The sequence below is a fragment of the Quercus robur genome, chromosome 2 (assembly GCF_932294415.1).
Source record: "Quercus robur chromosome 2, dhQueRobu3.1, whole genome shotgun sequence".
NCBI lineage: Eukaryota > Viridiplantae > Streptophyta > Magnoliopsida > Fagales > Fagaceae > Quercus > Quercus robur.
The window spans coordinates 25,875,519-25,895,717 of NC_065535.1; the positions used below are offsets into that span (position 1 = coordinate 25,875,519).

General features: G+C 28.8%; 1 protein-coding gene across 1 annotated transcript; it reads left to right on the top strand.

The window, feature by feature from the left end:
- The first annotated feature begins 10,715 nt into the window (after nucleotides 1–10,715).
- Nucleotides 10,716–11,859, top strand: LOC126705848 (protein FAR1-RELATED SEQUENCE 11-like). The gene is made up of 2 exons (XM_050405070.1): nucleotides 10,716–10,933; nucleotides 11,056–11,859. The coding sequence occupies exons 1-2, from the start codon at nucleotides 10,742–10,744 to the stop codon at nucleotides 11,788–11,790; spliced, it is 927 nt and encodes a 308-aa protein (XP_050261027.1). The 5' UTR covers nucleotides 10,716–10,741; the 3' UTR covers nucleotides 11,791–11,859.
- Nucleotides 11,860–20,199: the final 8,340 nt, after the last annotated feature.

The window sequence follows — 20,199 nt, forward strand, 5'->3', positions numbered from 1 at the left end:
AGAAGACTTTATATGGGCAAAAATTTACCTAAGACCTTTATTTATTTATTTATTTTTGATGAATACCTAATACCTTTAGAAAAGTAATAATAATAATAATAATAATAATAACAACAACAACAACAGGGGCGTAGCCATTAATAATTACTTGGGGGGTCGGATTGTAGTAGAGATATACTAAATATAATTCATAAGTTTATTAAATACAAAATTATCAACTTTCATATATCATCATATTCTTGTACATTAATGAACATGAAAAAATGTCTAGTTTAATGTAGACATACAAAAAAGAAAATTCACATCAAATCATACCTGACGACGATTTTTCATGAAATAAAATTCATTCATTATCATCTCTATAATGAAATTCCCTGCAATGAATTATCATATAAAATTCATTATAATAAATTATCATCCATTATAATAAATTATCATTTAAAATTCATTCTTACATGAATTATAATATAAATACACCTTTAGTTAAGTAATGACCTTTTAGGATAAAAAAATTAAATAAACAAATCAATCAAAAGTATAAACAAACAACATAAACAAAATACACAGACTCACGAACCTCACCCCAATTGCCTTTCATAGATGATTATTTATTTATTTATAATTTACTTAGTTTACTACCCAACTACACAATGCAAGCCCCACTTAAGAGACAAACAACACAAAAGCCAAAATGCTAAGTCACAAAGTTAGTGGGTCAAGAATAAAGAATACAATAACAATAAACACAAAAAGACAATGTCAAATAAGCATAAATTGCTTATTGATGGAGGCATGACACTATGGAGGCGTGAATTGAGAACTGAGAAGGGAAAAAATCCAAGGCATATAGTGTGTTTAGATACAGTTTATTTTGATGAAACTAAAAAATTATTATTGAAAGTACTATAAATAAAGGTAAAAATTAGTTAAAATAATACAATGAAGCTCATGAATAGTACCAAAAATTGCAGTGGGGCTCATGAATAGTAACAAAAATAAGCTGAATAGTGAAATAATTTTAATTTTTTATTTCAATCCAAACGCACACATAGGCGTGACAGTCAGATTGTTTTCTCCTTTTTTCTAACGGTGAGGATTGAAGATGCTTTTGTTTTGTTTGATTAGGCATTTTAGATTTGAGGTTGGGCTAGGCTAGAAGTGTGTTTAATTTAGAGAAATTTTTTTTTGTTTTATTAGGGATTTGGGGGTGGTTGGTGGGGCTGGATGTGGGCCAAGATTTTTCTTTTATTTGAAGTTGTATTGGACTAGGACTCTAAAAGAATTGTTGAAATAGTCTAGAGAGATATTTATTTTTGTGGGGGGGGGGGGGGGGGGTGTCATGTCATTTTTTATATACTCTAATGGAAATTTGAAAAATTTTGGGGGGCCAAGGAGCCAAGTGACTCCGCCCCTGGATAATAATAATAATAATAATAATAATAGTAATAATATAAAATTAAAAAAAAAAATAGTTACCTAACACGCTTAGAATAGTCTGAGACTCCAATCTTTCCGCAACCATGAGTCAAGGTTTTGATCATATAAATAAAATAAAACAAAAAGAAGCGTATGAGTATATGATCCTTTTTTATTTTTATTTTTTGGAAAATAAACAAAATGGAGACTAGTCACAAGACTCACAATAAAATATCTGAAGGAAAAGTAAAATAAATGAAAACATACAACGCATCTTACCTTAATATGCATTAGCATCATTAAAATGCATGAATAAGTGATTATGTACACACGAAATGCAGGGGGGAAAATTTTTAAGAACATGAACACATTGTTTAGGAGGCGTTATATATTTCTGCTGGTTATTATTATTATTATTATTATCTATATATTCTATATATATATATATATATATATATATAAAACCGAAACTTTTGAAGCTCCCACAATTTTCCACGTCAGCACAATATTTAAATTAAATTTTCCACCTCATCACTGTTTTCCTTTTCCAATGCAAATTAGACTTCTAGCCAAATAAGGACACTCTCCCACCGCCTCTACTCTCTCCTATTTAAGAATTGCTTGCGTAGAAAACCTAAGCCCCCAAAAACTTATTTTTGGCACAACACAATTTTCTCCTTAAAACTTATTTTTCTTCAAGATTTTTTTTGAGGGCGGCTCATGCTTCACAATTCACATATTCCACTTATGTATTGGACTCCTCTCCTTCTTCGGTTAATGCATCAAGGTTAGGGTTATTTGATTTGTTCAATAAAAATTATAGATTTGTTGCTTTTTCTTATAAGTTTGTCAATTGTTGTTTTGTTTATTTAATTGCTAGGCCTGAATCTTTTAATTAAATCTTCAAATTTTTATTGAACAAATCAAATAACCCTAACCTTGATGCATTGACCGAAGAAGGAGAGGAGTCCAATACATAAGTGGAAAAGCTATAATCATGGATTCCCTTCTTTCTATTGTATTTCTCTATTGCGTAATTATATATAAATATATATATATATATATATATATATTTATATTGTTTTATTTCAATACTTTTGAAGCTTTGAATCTCCTGATTTAAAAAAAAAAAAAAAAAAATTGGCCTTTTGGAAGTTTTAACATCATAACTTTTGGGTTTTATTTTTTCTATTATCAGAAATTATCTAGAAGATTTCAATGAATATCCATGAATTATTCTTTTTGAGGGTAACCCATCTTTATCTTATATTTCTATTCCTAACTTTTTTTTCCTATATTTTTTCTTTAATTGTCCGTGTTTACGTCTCTTTTGTTTTTCTTATTTTTTCTATAATTGTCCGTGTTTATGTCTCTTTTTGTGTGAGTATGTGTCATCGTATCTGGGTACTTAAGCAAAAACTATAAAGACTAAAGATGCTTTTTTTTTTTTTTTGGTAATGAATCCTGTGTTTTTCATGACTTTAGTGAGTCATATTCTTAATGATCGAAATGGTTTTGTTTGATGTGGATTTTGTTCATATTGGTTTCAAAGTTTATTTCTTGGCTTATATTATAGATTGTAATATATTTATTCATCAAACTGTTTAGTTGAGTTTGTTTTCGAAATTGTTTTCAGTGTTGGACATTTTCTTGAAGCATGTTGGTATCATATATTAAAATACTGTTAAATTGATAATAATAATAATAATAATAATAATAATAATAATATAGTTTAATAAATGTCTGAAACTCATAGCTGTTAACAAATGTTTTAGCTATATGATTTTATTTTACAAATTCAATTTTGGTGTTGTAGTAAAATAAACAAAGATTAAATTATATATTGTACTCAATACATTTCCCGTGCATCGCATAGGTTAGCGACTAGTTATTATATAAAACTGAAGCCTTTGAAACTCCCACAATTTTCCACATCATCATTTTAATTTAAAAAAATTTTAATTTTTAAAACTAAATAGTGAGAGTCCTAACAGGAGTCTCTTTTATATATATATATATATATATATATATATAAGAGACAAAATATTTGAAAACCCTAAAGCAATCTCCTCTGTCCGTCTCCACTAAGAGAGAGAACCCTAAGCTTCAATTTCTTTGGTACGCTTGCTATTGCTTTTTCTCTTTTTTGTGAATTAGTTTTTTTTGCTTTTGTTTTGTATGGAGTAGTACTTTACAATATATAGTATAACTACAAGTATTGTAGTAAGTTTGCTAACTTTTTGTGTGGTTCAAAGATGTTATATTCTATATTATTTTAGATTATATAACCTTAAGCTTTACCTTATGAAGACGTATGTACAAGTTTTTAATTCCTTTTGTGTGGATATTTTCTCACAGCTATGGAGTAAGGTATATGCATTATATGTTATCTTATGTTTTCTCTTATGGTGTCATGCTTCTTTGTTTATTAATTAAAGATTATGTAGGAAGCCTATATTATTTGCACTTTCAAAGTGTTCGACAATGTTTGAACCAAATTTTTCATCAATTAGGAAGAATTGGATAAAAAAAACTTAGAAAAGCTTTCCATCCTTATTGAAATTGTCTCGCAATAATGACCTTTTTTTTTTTTTTTTTAAATAATTTGTAGGTTCTGAATGTTTTGATTTCTAATTTTATTGTCTTTTGAAAGTTTGACCATCTAAATTTTTGGGTTCAATTTTTTGTAATATTTGAAACAGTTTAGCAAATTTCAACTGTTATAACTATGGATTATTCTCTTGATGGTAACCTATCTTTCTCTTATATTTCTCTATTTGGTAGTCATATATATTTTGTTTTGTTTCAATAATTTCTAGGCAGTGCCAATAAATTTTCTGATTTTTTTTCCCTTTTCGAACGTTTTAACATCAGAACTTTTTAGTTATTTTTTTTTCAATATCTAAATTTGGCTTATTCATCAAATTGTAACTAAAAAAGATAGAAGCAATTCATGCAATAGTATAGTTTCATAATCAATTTAAAATTTTATAAAATTATTTTAGTCTATTATAAATAGGTAAGTTCCCGTGCGCTGCACGGGTTTCCGACTAGTTATATATATAACCGAAGCCTCTAAATCTCTCATAATTTTCCACGTCAGCACAATATTTAAATAAAATTATTTGACTTTTTAATTATTATTATTATTATTATATATATATAACCGAAGCTTCTAAATCTCTCATAATTTTCTACATCAGCACAATATTTAAATAAAATTATTTGACTTTTTAAAAAATAAATAACACACGTTCCTTTTTCAAAACAAAAACCTGACTAGCCATGCTTCTCCTTCTTGAGCTAGGGTTTCAGCCATTTATACTTTTCTCCTTCTTTAGCGCTCCCTTTCCAGTTGCTACATCTGAAAAATCAAATCAAGGTTAGGCTTTTTCTATTTGCTAAATTTTTCTTATATTGATTTCTAGGGTTTAGTTCAATAAACATTAGCAATTTACAAATCTGTGCAACCGACAATACATATTTATAAGTGGTGCAAGTATTGACTAATATTTGATTGCTGATTTTTACAAATCTGTGCAACTGACAATACATGTTTATGAGTGGTGCACGTGTTGAATAATACTTGATTGCTGATTTTTCAACCTTCAATGATAGCGTACAGTTCTAAATCTTGCAATCAAGTTTAGATATTTGTTTACCATGACCAGATTATATTAATATCGTTACATGATGAAAATTTTTGTGATTATAAATAAATAATTCATTTTTATTAATCATTGATTTGTGCCCTTTGTTATAGATTCAATTTTGCAAATCTCTATGGATTTCACCAATGACCTTTTTACTATGGATTTTCGTTTGTTGAGTGAAGCTTAGTTATTGGTAGCGTGGGGGAGGGAATCAATCTTATGAGGTGATGTCAACAATTATAACATACTGTATGAATTTTGGTAAAACTACGCCTCCATAGCAACTTTCTTAATAATTTTTATTTTCTGTTAATAATTGTTAATTGGAATTCTACTTTACTGTAGTAACTATGGCTCCCTTGCTTATTTATAAAACTTTTTTTGTTTTTGCAATTGGAATTTACAAGTACTTTGGTGGATTTGTGGATTACATTGATTGGCAGAAGCTTTTAGCACCTTCGAAACCCACATACGCGATCATAGCCACCTCACCTAATGGTTCTTCTTATTTATAATTTGTGTTGATATTATTCTTAGTTAAGAAAGGAAAGAAAAGTTACCCAACATAGGTAATGGCGTTAAATTTAATTTTACTATATAGCTGAAATAGGTTTGCATTTGATTTGATTTTTTTACTTGTAGTTATTTTCATCAATGTTGAATACTTTCTTGAATTCCAAATGCATTAGGATTATGATTGTCTCAAGTGAAGAGAGACATTTTTTAAAATTTTCATTCAACCACCCCCTGTTGGTGCATCTTCATATTTTGAATTTATATTGATCTAATTGTTATTCCTATCATGCATGCTTTCTTTGCAGCATAATTGCTAATAATGATAAGTTAGCATATGTAATGTGTGGTCTTATTAATAGTTAAATATATATGGGGAAGTATATATCTTAACTTACATTTTAGTTTAATTTTCGTTTTTATGAATTTAGAACAGTTATTGATATTGCATATTTTATATAACTATTTCGTGCATCGCACGGGTTAGCGACTAGTTGTTATTATTATTATTATTATTATTGTAAGTTAGAAAAACGAGAATTAGTGACAGATTATGAACATGATCATACAAATATGTTGATCACATTATATCATTAAGAAAATGAGAACTAATAACATCTTATCACCTAAACTTTGTTGTGAAACTGTTGTGTCCATTATATACTACTCATTTATTTTTTGGTAATATCAAATCAAAGCGGAGTTATGGTTGGGTTTTATTGTGAGCGCGGATTTGATTGGGCCCTTTCAGATAACACAAGGTGTATAGAGATTATGAAGGAATAAAAAGGATAGTGGGCTTTTGCCCTTATTTTGTAAAAGAATCTAGCACAATATCCCTATTTTGAAACTATTTAGGTCCACGTCCTTGTTTTAGTACTCGATTTAAAAAAAAAAAAAATTTTGAGTTACAAGTGGAACTCGACATTAGCAATGTTGAGTCTTATGCATATTATGCCACTTAATTTTTTTTAAAAAATTTAAGTGAAACTCAACTTTGCTAAAGTCGTGTTTTAATTAAAAAGTTACATATAACTCAATTTTGAGGATATCGAGTTTTATACTAAACTCGATTTTGTTAAAATCGAGTTTCAAAAACAGGGACATAAACCTAAATAGTTTCAAAACAGGACCATATTGCTGTTATTTTTACAAAATAAGGGCAAAAGCCCAATATCCCCAAGGAATAAAAGGGTCATGTGTTTTGCACTATTAAAAGCAAAGGGAAATGCAAAAGCTAAGCATGTGAGCAATATCTAGTCTAAGTTAAAAAAAAAAAAAAAATCCGGTTGACATGTTGTCAGTTGGGCATGTGATTTTGGTTGCAAGGTAGGTTTAAAGATATGTAGCTGCTATTTTATCAAAATCCTTAGGAGTACTATATTTACAACATTTTCACAATAATTTTACAACAAGGTTTAGGTGGCAATTTATTACTAGTTCTCATTTAAACCCACCACTAACATCACGTTTTTGCAAAAGAACGAACACAACACTTAGGCTGTCGTGTCTATGTATGGCATGTACAGAACACAGGAAACACATTGAACATGGTTGCATGCATGCCCCAGTTGTGTTTTATTTATTTATTTATTTTATTTTTATATGACTGGCATGGCTAGAAAGAGCTTGTGCCGCCCCCCCCCCCCCCAAAAAAAAAAAAAAACAAACAGAAGTTAAACACACTACCTCTCATGCCAATCTCCTCCCCCACCAATCTTTTTCTTCTTCTCCTCCCATGTCGATCACTTCTTCTTCTTTTGTTGCTCTTAGATCTATTTCTCTTCTACAATTTTACCCCTTTGCCCTTTTTCCTTCTTTTGTCTGTGTGTGCCTTTTAATTGTTTTTTCTGCCTCACATTATCACACACTCACACATGAAGAGCTCTTTTATCTCTAGCCACCCATGTTAACAACATATATGTTTATAAGTTAAAGTCCACTATCTATCAAGCCAAGTAATCGACTTTTTACAATACTTTTTCATTATCTTGGTAGACAGTAGACACCTGTATATATTATCAGTGGCTAGGCTTTAATATGCCTTTAAAAGAATTTTTAATAGTTATATAAAAACATGTAATAATTTTTTTATAAAAAAATTCATAAGCTTTGAAATATATATATATATATATATAAAGCATTCCCCTATCTAGACTGGATTTTTATGTGGTTCAGAAATACCCCTAAACATTACGTTTAACCGGGAAAATAACTTGAGGACAACCTAAAAATATATATCCAACTCTACTTAAAATGCCTACAAAATAGGACATTCTCCTACAAATCCATGTCTTCAAAACAAACTTATTCAAAAAACCTTTTTTTTTTTATTAAAAAAAAGGGAAATTATGACACTAGACCAAAAAATTAATTAAAAAAAAAAGCCTCATTGCACGGGCAAAGCACGTGTGATGTGGCTAGTGTGTATATATATATATATATATATATATAATTAATTAATTAATTTATATATATTTATATATTTTGCCATACCCGTGCCCTAATTTTTCAAAAATTGTCATATCTTTGTATTATACCTGTGCTCGTATCCATGTCCATGTTTCCTAGTCTACCATTAACAGTTTGCCACCTAAGTTTTGTTATGGAATTTTTGTAAAAATTTTGTGTTCATAATTTTATTCCAACCCCTAGTTTGAGTTTCTTTTACAACCAAATAATATTTGCCTTATTTCTTCACTAAATTTGGTTCTTGCATTATAAATTTATGGAGAATGTTAACAAGCACCAAAGGGTGCTTGTTAAGGTTTGCCAATGTGGGTCCCACATTAATAAAAAAATTGAGTAAATTAAAGCAAAATCATGACATGGCTTGTAAGAAAAAATCAGACAAATTTGCCCTCTTAATGTGGGACACAGTTGGCACTAGCAGGGGGCATTTTTTTCCTTCGACAAAATTGCCTTCTTAACACATTTCCCTCTCTTTCACTTTTTATTTCCCACCAAATCTTACTTTACCATTATTTTACTGTCCACTTTCTTTCACTTTACCAATATCAAACTCAATTTCTTCCCCTTTACCAATATCAAAGAGAAGAAGAGATGAAGAAATGTCAATAAAGGATTGAGGAATAATTAAACAAGGTACCACTATTGTATTTCATTTGATTCATAGTTATTTTTTTTAAAAAAAATAGGTTAAAATTAATATGTTGTTAGTTTTTATTATTGATACATGTATACTGTAGCACTAATGGATGGGGATGTAGTTGCAAAAGGTTGCTTTGACCTAAATGAACCACTTCAAGAAGGTATTATAATTTTATTTTATTTGTGATTTACATCTCATTTATCATAGAATATTTTTAAACTCTTGTTTTTATGTAGCACCAAAATTAATATGATGTTAATTTTTATTTCTAATACATGTATTATAGCATCAATGGATGGGAATGTAGTTGCAAGTGAGAGTCACTACTTTACTCCAAAAAATTGTTTTGACTTAAATGAACCCCTTCAAGAAGGTATTATAATTCTATTTTATTTGTAAATTTACATTTCATTTATCATAGAATATGATGTTTATATTTTAAACTCTTGTTTTAATATAGCACCAATGGATGACAATGTAGATGCAAGTGAGACTCATCAATTTGTTCCAATGGATTGTTTTGACTTAAATGAATTGTCTCAAGAAGATAACATTATTTTCATTTTATTTGTAATATATAATTCATATATCATATAATATGATGTTGATTGTTTTTTTAATTTTTGTTTTAATATAGCACAAGTTGATGATGATTTGATTGCAAGTGAGGTTCATAGAAGTGTTTCAAAGAATTGTGTTGAATTAAATGAGCTTCCAAATGACGGAAAAAATCATAATACTTATGGAGATGAAATAATTGATTGGAATGAATGTCCAATAGATAAAATGGGAGTTATTGAAGAACATGAAGATATAAATTCAATAGAAAATGAATTTGAGCCTTTTGTTGGTCAATGTTTCCCTAGTGAAGAAGAAGCTTTCATTTTCTATAAAAATTATGCAAATCGATATGGTTTTACTATTCGAAAAGGTCATACTAAGGAAAAAAAAAAAGAGAAATAGTAAGATGTGATTTCTTTCGTCATCGACAAGGTAAACAACCACTAAAAATAGTGGATCCATCTAAGGAGCAACGAAATAGGAAGTCTTTAAAATGTGGATGTAAAGCTCATTTAAGTATCATTTTACAAAAGTCATTTGATATTTTTCCTCGAGAATGACATGTCACTAAGTTTGTTGTAAACCACAATCATGATTTGTTCTCCCTTTCAGAAGTGCAATTTCTTCCATCCAATTAAGTTATCACTATAGATGATGAAAAACACATTTTCTTATTGAAAGAAGGTGGACTTTCAATTAGAGAGGTAATGCATGTTATGGAACTTGAGAGGCATTTGAAACATGGACAACTTCCATTTTTTCAAAGGGATATTCATAATCTTTATGTGATTATGAGAAGGAAGAATGCAAAGAATGATGTCATGGATCTTTTACAATTTTGTAAAGTTGTTAGAAGAGAACTCTAGATTCCAATATGCATTTACAATCAATGAAGAAAATAGATTGGAGCATATTTTTGGTCACCTACTCATTATTTTGATTGGTATCAAAAATATGGAGATGTGGTTGTTTTTTATACTGCTTATAAGGTGAATGCTTATGATATGTCTTTTGGTATTTTTTTTTATGTCAATAATCATCGAAAGAAAATTCTCTTTGATTGTGCACCTCTTCAAAATGAAACAACAACTGCCTTTAGATGGTTAATGAAGGTACGTTCTTTGTCTTATAAATTTGTACAATTATTTTTTAAATTTTATTTGATTAATTAGTAGAATAATAACATATATCCTTTGAAATATTTTCATGCTTTAGTAAATTTGTATTTGATTAGCAGACTTTTGCATGCTTAATAAAGAATCAACCTAAGGCAATTTTGACGAACCAAGATCCATGGATTACAGAGGAAATATCAAAAGAATTGCCGGCTACAAAGCATGCCTTTTGTATATGGCATATTACTGCTAAATTTAGCGGTTGGTTTGCATCAATTCTTTGTAATCAATATTCAAATTGGTGCATGGACTTCTATAAGTTATTTAAGTTAGAGTCACGTGAAGATTTTGACAATCAATGGCTTCAAGTTATGACAAAATATAACATGCTCTCTAACAAACATGTAATTGGTTTATATCAAATCAAGCACTTTTGGGTACCATGTTACCTCTGTGGGCATTTTTTTGGTGGAATAACAACAACCGGAAGATCAGAAAGTATAAATGCATTTATTAAATGGTTTGTTAGTTCTCACACAAACTTGATCCAACTCATCAAACAAGTAAGTCATTATTTACCATTGATTTCTTTTGTTGTATAATTTTTTTTTTTTTTTGGTTAATATTTGTTGTCTTCATGTGTCATACAAAAGTTTTTAAATTATTTTACTATTTGTAATTTTAGGTTGATCTTGCCATTGAAGATATTGAGCAAACACAATCACATGATATGATATTGGAGACATATAGAGGTTCTTCTTTAAGATCAATGTCACCGTTGGAAGACCAAGCACATAGTGTTTTGACGCCCTATACTTTCAAGATTTTTCAAGAGGAATTTAGAAGAGCAACACAATATTCGGTGCTTCAAGAAAATGGTATTCAATTTGTGCTACAATATTATAAAGATGAAACTGGTCAAAGGCTCAAAGTATTATGGGATGGTAAGATGACATATTGTAGTTTCAAGAATTTTGAATTTGTGGGTATACTTTGTCGTCATGTACTTAGTGTATTCCTTCATAAAGATTGTTACCAAATTCCATCCTTGTATTTACCACCACGTTGGTGTCATGAAACATCATTAAGTGAAAAAGAATTGCTAGTGGTGGATGATGAAAATTTAGTGGACAAGGAAAATACGGTTGATGCTAATGTTAATGATATGATTGATGGAGATTGCTTCATTAATTGTCCGCTACTCTCAAAGATAAAAGTTCGTCCAAAGCAAAAACGAATGAAAGGTAGAAGAGAATTTGGAAAGAAAAAGAAGTCTTGTGGCTTTTGCAAGCATGTTGACCATAACATTTCAACATGTTCGGAGAAAGATAATTGTACTTCCTCAAATGGTGCGGAAAAAAGAAAAAAATGTACTTCAAGTGAAATTGGATTGAATCCAATATTTTCTTTGAAATGTTAGGCATAAACTCTTGAGCTTGTAAAAGAAAAAAATTATGACAATATTGTGTTTGTTAATTTTGACAATATAATGCCTTTGTTAATTTTGACTCTTCTCTTGTTTTTTTTATTTTTTTTTATTTTACATTTCCATTTTGACATATGCTAGTGAATATTCACATTATTATTTTCAATATTATGTCATTGTACTAAAACACTTCTTCCTACCTTTTTTTATTTTTATTTTTATAATGAATTTACTTAAATTTTTATAAGGGACTCAATAGATACTAATTTAAATTAAATATTCTTGAAGAAATTTAAGTCATGCTTAAATTTCCCATTTATAAGGGATTCAAACCTAAACTCTAATCCATGGTGATATTACATTGTTAGTCCCTAATATTTATCTATCAGTGCTTTAGTCCCTAAAGCATCAAGTGAATGTTATTGGTCTTTAAAGTATCAACTTTGACAACTTAATGTATTTGTTATTGTTTTAACTTTCTTTTTTGGTGTACCCATAGCATAAACAATTCAATCAAAATTAATATTTTTCTTTGGGTTGAGGAGTATTTTCAATTCTACCCACCTAGATCAGGTTGGAATTAAAATAAATAAATTAATTAAGCATTCAAACAATACCAATACAAACAACACCGATACAAATAAGAGCAAATTTATAACCTAATAAACCTGAGCCTACTACCAAACTAACACAAACTATTTTATTAGTGCTTCAAAGTTAGTAGGATATCGTATAACTCTATCCTAACACGGTTGATAAACAAAAGAATAAATAATAAAATTATATAATATTTTTAAAAATATATATTAAATATAGGTGGATTGGGTTAGGCGAATTTGCTGACCCACCAACCTCTAAAAATTGACCCAAACCAATAGGTTAGGTAGGGTTGGATCGGTTTTGGCGGATTAATGAATTGGTTGCACACCCCTAGCCTCTTATTGTAGAATAAATGAAGGGTATAGAGTTGAAAAAGAAAATTTAAGATTTGAGTTTCCTCTAATGCACTTGTGAATTTATGTTCTCTTATCCTATCTTATTTGTTTGGTTACAAATCTTCGTCTTCTTTTTTCATCTTTTAATTTCTTAATTGATCTTCCTATCTTTTTCTCATTAGTTTTCATTAGTTTTTCTTTTTCATTAATGGTAGATAAAAAAATATTAATGTCACTAGTAGGTCCAGATGAGAACCAATAACAACTTATTGTGTAAACTTTATTATGAAATTGTTATGAAAATACTGTGTAAATAGCACTATTTTTTTTTTCTAAAGAAAAATGTACTAATTTAAAAAGTTTGGAGATACAATAAAGGACAAAGTTTAGCTGAAAAACTGATTGTAGCTTAAGACTACAACTTTACTCAGTAAAATAAGCATTACTATACATTTTGAAAATCTAATCGTTGAATTGCATGTGCTACGTGCTTTTAATACACATGCCAAATTTTGTGTCAATCAGATATTATTTATTATATGATCTATAAACTTATATATTATGCATAATTTTTTTTTGATGAAATAAAGTGCATATATTATGCATAATTTTAAACCACAAAAACTTGTAATTTAAAAAATTTATTGATGACATAGCTATTGATTTTTAATTTTCTAGAAATTATTAAGTATGAAGGATACAAGAAAAAGATGTAATCCAATAGTGGATTTGTCAAAATTCACCTCCAATAAAAAGATATTGAGTAAGGTTGTAGCCTAAAGTTACAACTAATTTTGTAACTAAACTTTCTCTTACAATAAAATGTGACAATATTTTCATAATATTTTTTGTTTTTAGTTGTGGTTAATCCTAATCTAATATTTTATTAATTAAATTTTTTTTTTTCACATGTGAAAGATTTGATACCTCAACTATTGTGAAAATTTGTTCTGTTGTAATACAATTTGTGTAAAATTCCTTCTATGATAGACACGTAAAACCACCTTTTACTTTAATTTATTTTTACTTCTCTTTTTTTTTTTTTTTTTCTCAATCACACTTTTTGTTTCACCCTTACACTTATCTTCTCCCATCCACCTGCTTCTCCTTTCTTTTTCTTTTTTTCTTTTTTTTTTTTTTAAATTTTTATGTTCTCCCATATGAAACTCTTGGCTCAACTTCCCTGTCTTCTATTTTTTTTTTCATAGCTTTCTTTTCTAACTCAGTTCGTCTCCTCCTTGATTTCCCCACCATCAACCCAGTTTGTCTCCCTCAAAAAAATTTTATGTTCTCCCATATGTCCTTATGGGTTTTTATTTATTTATTTTATTTTATTTATTTTTTATATACTAATGTTGGTTGTTTTTCTGTGAGATGGTTTTTTTTTTTTTTTTTTGTTTGGTGATCTACTAATGTTGGTTGTTTCCTGATGATTGTGATTTTAGTTTTATTTTTTTAGGTGTTGTTTCCTGTAAGATATTTGATGTTGTTTTCCTGTGAGAGACACATGAGTTTTCAAATTTTTGTGTGAGACACTTGACTAAGGCTTGAGTTGGTGAGAGAAGTAAAAAATGGTATTTTGGTCTCTTTATTTATTTTTCTTTTTTCCTATAAAGCTGGCCCACACATGGTAAAAAGACAGCATAAAACTATGTAAAGACCGCAAAAAAGCTAGGTATTAATGGGTACCAGTAAGGTACCCGTTAACACAACCATAAATTTATTTCCAATAATTCATGCATAAGGCCAAAAAATTTATGTGATTTGAGAGTACACCTAATATATAATACTTATGTTTTATTGACATGTGGGCCCATAGACGGCGTTTAATAATTTCACGTTTTTGTAGCGTGTCTTTATGCTTTGACTTTTTATTTTGTCATGGTATAGCCGCCTTCTACTACTTAGGATCAAAAGTTGGACTTGGAGTCTGACCGAAAGGAACTCCATAAAGGCAAAGGCAAACAAATCAAAGCTCACCAGCGGCCAGCCAGTGACCTTTCGCCCCAAAAAAAGAAAAAAAAAAAAATTTCTTCAACTTTAGTATCTCTTTTCTCTTCAGCTGTGCTTTGATTATCGTAAAAACATTCCATGTTGTGGCAAATAGGTTTAAAAGAGTTTTGCCTCATATTATTACTAACATCAGGGCGCTTTTACAAAAATCGTCTCATTTTTGACAATATTTTGATAGCCTTTGCATTTCACAATATGAATATATATATATATATATATATATATAGTTGAATGGGTAAGAGAAATACAATTATAAATGTGAATCTTCCAAGACCAAGGAATCTTGATGATTACACATAATCAGCTTAAATTTCCATTGATCTTATTTTTTCAAATAGCTCAAGAAAGTCTTCATAAATTAAAATTAAAATTACATCTTATATCTATTTTCCTAGTGTGGTCAAAATAACTAGTAAAATAGAACTTCGAAAACATATACTATCAAACATGCATGAACACTTTCGCATTAGGACGACTTTGAGAGAGAGAGAGAGAGAGAGAGAGATATTTTCAATTTAGTATATGGTAATATTATCAATTATAGGTTATTGTGGAAAGCTTCTTAACACAAACGATGACTTAACAACAAAGATTATTCAATAGCCATGGTAACACAAGCATGAAAAACCTTTATATTTTATTTCTCTCTTTTTGCATTAAACATCATGTTTTATATAACTATTAATCTAGCTGCTTACATTAAATATCATTTTGAATTTACTATGGTTTCAGGTTAAATTGGAAGAATCTTAGGATTTTTTTTTTTTGTTTTTTTTGTTTTTTTGAGAAAGAGTTATACTTGCTACATGACGATTTCCAAATGTCTCTTGTTTTAAAGAATAATGTTTTGCGTTGTGTAACGATATTATTAATGGATATTGTATTTCTTGTCTAGTTATTCTATTTATTTTAAGGGCTCTGTTGTTGAATATTATCTATAAAGTTATCACGCTTATTCATTCTCAATCAAAAAAAAAAAAAAAAAAGAGGTTATCGCGCTTATTTTTTTAAAATAAATATTATATTGTTGAATGTAACATATCAAGATTATTTAGATTAACTCACCCACCATAATTACAACCAGGGGCTCTTACACCATTCATCAACTATTTGTCATATTTACGGTTAGGCATGCTACAGTGTCTAATCCTTCTCCACCATTATTACAATTAATGAATAATTACATCATGGTTAGATTAACATACGTCAAATGAATATAACACATGAATAGCAAAGCTTAGCTTAGCCAAGTGGTTGATACTTAAATATAACACATGAATAATTAAACTAACACCAACACAAAGAATATGTTAATAAACATAAAAACTAAATATATTTAAGTTAATTAAGTAACACACAGTGAGTTTTAAAATGTTCTGAGAGTGAGAGAGAGAAGAGTGTTTGTATGTTTAGGGGCAAAGTTGTCTTTTGAGAATTAAATTGGTGAGTTTTAAAATGTTTTGGACCTAGCTGGTATTATGACAAATCTCATGGTAAGTTTGTGAAATTTACCCAAAATAAAATAAAAATTGAACAGAATTACGAAAGAGATAATAGGATTATTGGAAACTGAATATAAAGTCTCGCAAAGTTACTTTAACCAAAATATTTTATTTGGCAACATAATTTTCCAGAGACTAGATTATTTATAAGATCAACTCCTTCTTGTTGATTCTTGCTTATTAATTATGTAGATGATTGGGTCCTGTCGGTACCGCGCGTTTTGAACCTTCTTCTGATAATTGGATGATAAGCAAAGGACCTAGTCCCCGTTGAGTTATTCTAGAGACTAGATTTTGTTTAAGATGGGGTGGTCCTGGTAGTGGTGGGTAGTCATTATGTAGAGGATTCGGTCCTGTCGGTACTGCGCGTTTTGAACTATCCTCTGATAACTGGACGTTGTGCAAAGGATCTAGTCCCCCTTGAGTTATTCTAGCATTTGAGCTTATGAAAAAAAGCGTGAAGGCGAAAAATAACATGACAACAAACATCTTTTTAATTGTCGGGTCAAACATTTTGTTGATTCTAAATTAACGAAGTGGTTTGTTGGATTGAAGTGCACAACTTTGTTAAAAAAACCTTATTTATAAGCCCTAAATTTAAACATTAAAGGTAACTTTATTTATTCAATTCAAAAAGTTGATTTTAAAGGTAAGTTTATTGTTGCAAATCTAGCATTTTTTTTCCTTGTTATTGTTAGATTGACATTAGTGTATATCCATGTACTATCAAACTATAATATCATAATTGTTCTCATGACCAATGTTATGTCTTAAAAAAATTTAACATAGAAAACATGATTTTATTATTTAATAAGGATACGTTTGGTACACTAAATGTGGATTACAATAAGAATGGTAATCTATATTACTGGGAATAAAATATGTTGTAATGGAATAACTAAACATATTAATTAGTTTGGTCATAAGTTGTAACATTAGAATAAACTTAAGATTTATTTTAGAAAATATTTCACTCATACAATTATATTTCTTAGAAAATAACATAGTTTAAATTTGAGAGAGATGATTTATTTTTTGATAATTTTTCATTTCCATAATTGTTACATGGATATGAAAATTTAAAGTTTGTTTATTTGGAAACATATTAATGTTAGAAATTATCACACCTACTAAGGAATAGCTATTACAACATTTTTAGAGAGGAATACTTATTCCTCATTTTAAAGAATACCTATTTATAAGGAATGACCATTCTCTGTAATAAAAACATAACCAAATTATTAAATAACTAAACCATAGGAATCACTTTTATATTACAGTACCTATTACAGTCTACTAAACATACCCTAAGAGTCAAAAAAATAGTATAGTAGCAAAATGTATTTGTGGTCATAACAAGTAAGGTAATCTCAATCACAAAGCGCTGTCCTTTCTAATTATGTCTTTTTGGTAACTTTGTAGTTGAAATTTATATAAATCCTACCAAGTGGCTGCTCAAAATTTTATTACAATTTAAGCTCTAGGAAAAAAAATTATTTAATGTTTAATATAAATAAGTAATTCATTAAAACTCTAGTAAAGGTGGAATTTTCAATGAATCAATTGGTTAAAATTTTTGTTTATCTAAAAGGTTCAACAAATAGTACCTATTTCCATTCAAAGAAAAGTGAGACATGATACTGATTAAAAGATGAGGTGGAAGGCTAAATAATGGAATTATTAAAGAATGTCCTACATGGCATAATCTCATTTTGTCACACACGGGATTCTTGCTTATATAATATTCAAAGGAATTTATGGTCATAACAACTAAGATAATCTCAAATCACAAAGTGTGATTCTTTCTAACAATTGTTTTTGCTAACTTGGTTGTTCAAGTTTGGATTAGTGTTTTGTTAACCTTAAGAAATCTCTCCAAACCAAACTTTACTAACCACTTTTAATAAGACAATGGATAGGGCAAAAGAGTATATGAGATGTAATTGTACATATACTAGCCAAACCAGTCGCAAATTGCGTTGTCCTCTATCAAACATTGGCATTCACTTTCCACGCTACCCCCAATGAGGGGCATTTTGTAAACAACCCATTTTATAATTAGGAATTCTCATAAGGGAAAAATCGTAATCTATATTTATACATTAATAGTCAAAGCTTAGAGAAGATCCAATTAGATTTTAATTGGATTCTCAATTTTGCTCCATGTGTCTCATTTAATTTTTAATTTTGTGCCAAGTGAATTATTGAGTGTAAAAATCAAAAAGTCCATATCCAATTAGATTCTAAATTAGATTTCAATTAGAGTCCAATTTTCCGCAACGTGTTCATCTAAGTTTTTAATTCTTATGGCAAGTGAATTATTGGGTGCAAAAACCAAAGAGTCTAAAACCAATTAAATTTTAAATTATATAATTATATAATATTTATATAATATGAGAAACCATTATATATTTTTTAAATGTATGGTTTAAAAAAAGTGTAAACTAATATCATATATAATTTGAAACTCTTCTAAAAAAAAATGTTTAATTTGAACCATATAATTGTGATTGTTTTTAATTGTACCCGTGCATATGCATGGGCTACATACTAGTGTATATTAATAGGCAAAGCTGAGAGAAAATCCAATTAGGTTTCAAATTAGAATTCAATTAGAGTCTAATTTTGCACTACGTGTTCCATCTAATCTAAGTTTTAAATTTTTGTGTCAAGTGAGTTAATTCAGTGTAGAAATTGGATTTCAATTAAAATTTATTTTTGTATCACGTGTCCTTTTGGTGCCAAATGAGTTAATTTAGTGTAGAAAACAAGGAGTCCAATATAAATAAACCATAAAAATATAATAATATTGTTGGGAAATTTAGACCCCAATTGAAAGAATTAACAAGTTTTAAACCCAAGTTGTTAATTAGATTTATTATGAACAAACCTTGAAAAACAAACATCAATATCATGTCAATATCATGCACAACAGAATAGTAAATAAGACAAGATATGATGACTCAGGAAAACCAATGAAACAAACTAGTTCCACAGTAAAAAACCTAGGGGGAAACCTTCTCGAAAAGCAATTTACTATAGTAAAGAGAAGTTTCAGATCTAGTACAAAACCTTTGTCCCTAGATTCTACAAATCCCATAGATGAAGTTACAACAGAAACCTTCTACCACTTTAGAACCTTTGAACTCTTCAATATATGAACGCCACCCTTTTGCATAGATCCTAGTTCGTTGTGAGAGACCGCAAAAGTGCCGCTCAAAAAAAGAGAGTTTTGAGTGCTTTGAAAGATATCTCTCTTTTTGGGTAAGTGGTGTGGAGTCGCCACTTATTTTTTATACAAAAAGAAAAAAGAAAAAACCAAATACAGAATACATGACTAAATTGTTCCATTCTCATTGATTGAATAAAAAAGAATACATATTTGATAAATTAAGCATTACATGGCTTTGGGTCCTAGTTATAAACTACCAAATAATTACATGGCTTTTTGTCCTAGTTACAATCTACCCAAAATAAAAATAAAGATAAAGCTTAGGTCTACCTATCCAAAGACACTAAATTCGGAGGCTAGGTTACAAAATGGGAAGGTGTTAGGCACCCATTTCGCCCAAACAAAGTCTGGTCTTCTAGACTCTTGTGACCAATGTACTCCTTTATGCATGACATGAATGATATGTTACACACATGAAAAAAAAAAAAAAAAAAATCACACAAGTTTGTTTATGAATGCATCCTCCTCTTTGTTAAAAAAAATTCATATCTGTTGTTGTGATAAAAAAAATTGAATTGGGTTTAGAAAAATCATATATGTTTTTAAGAACTAAAAAAAGTGGTTTTTTGATAAAAGAAAATCAAATCTGTTTTTAGGAAATAGAAAAATTGGTTTTTTCATGAAAGAAAAATAAGATCTGTTTTTTTATAAGTACAAAAAAAATATGAAAAAGATTTCTTGAGAAGAGGATTTCATTCTGATAGGCCAAAAATGTATTGAC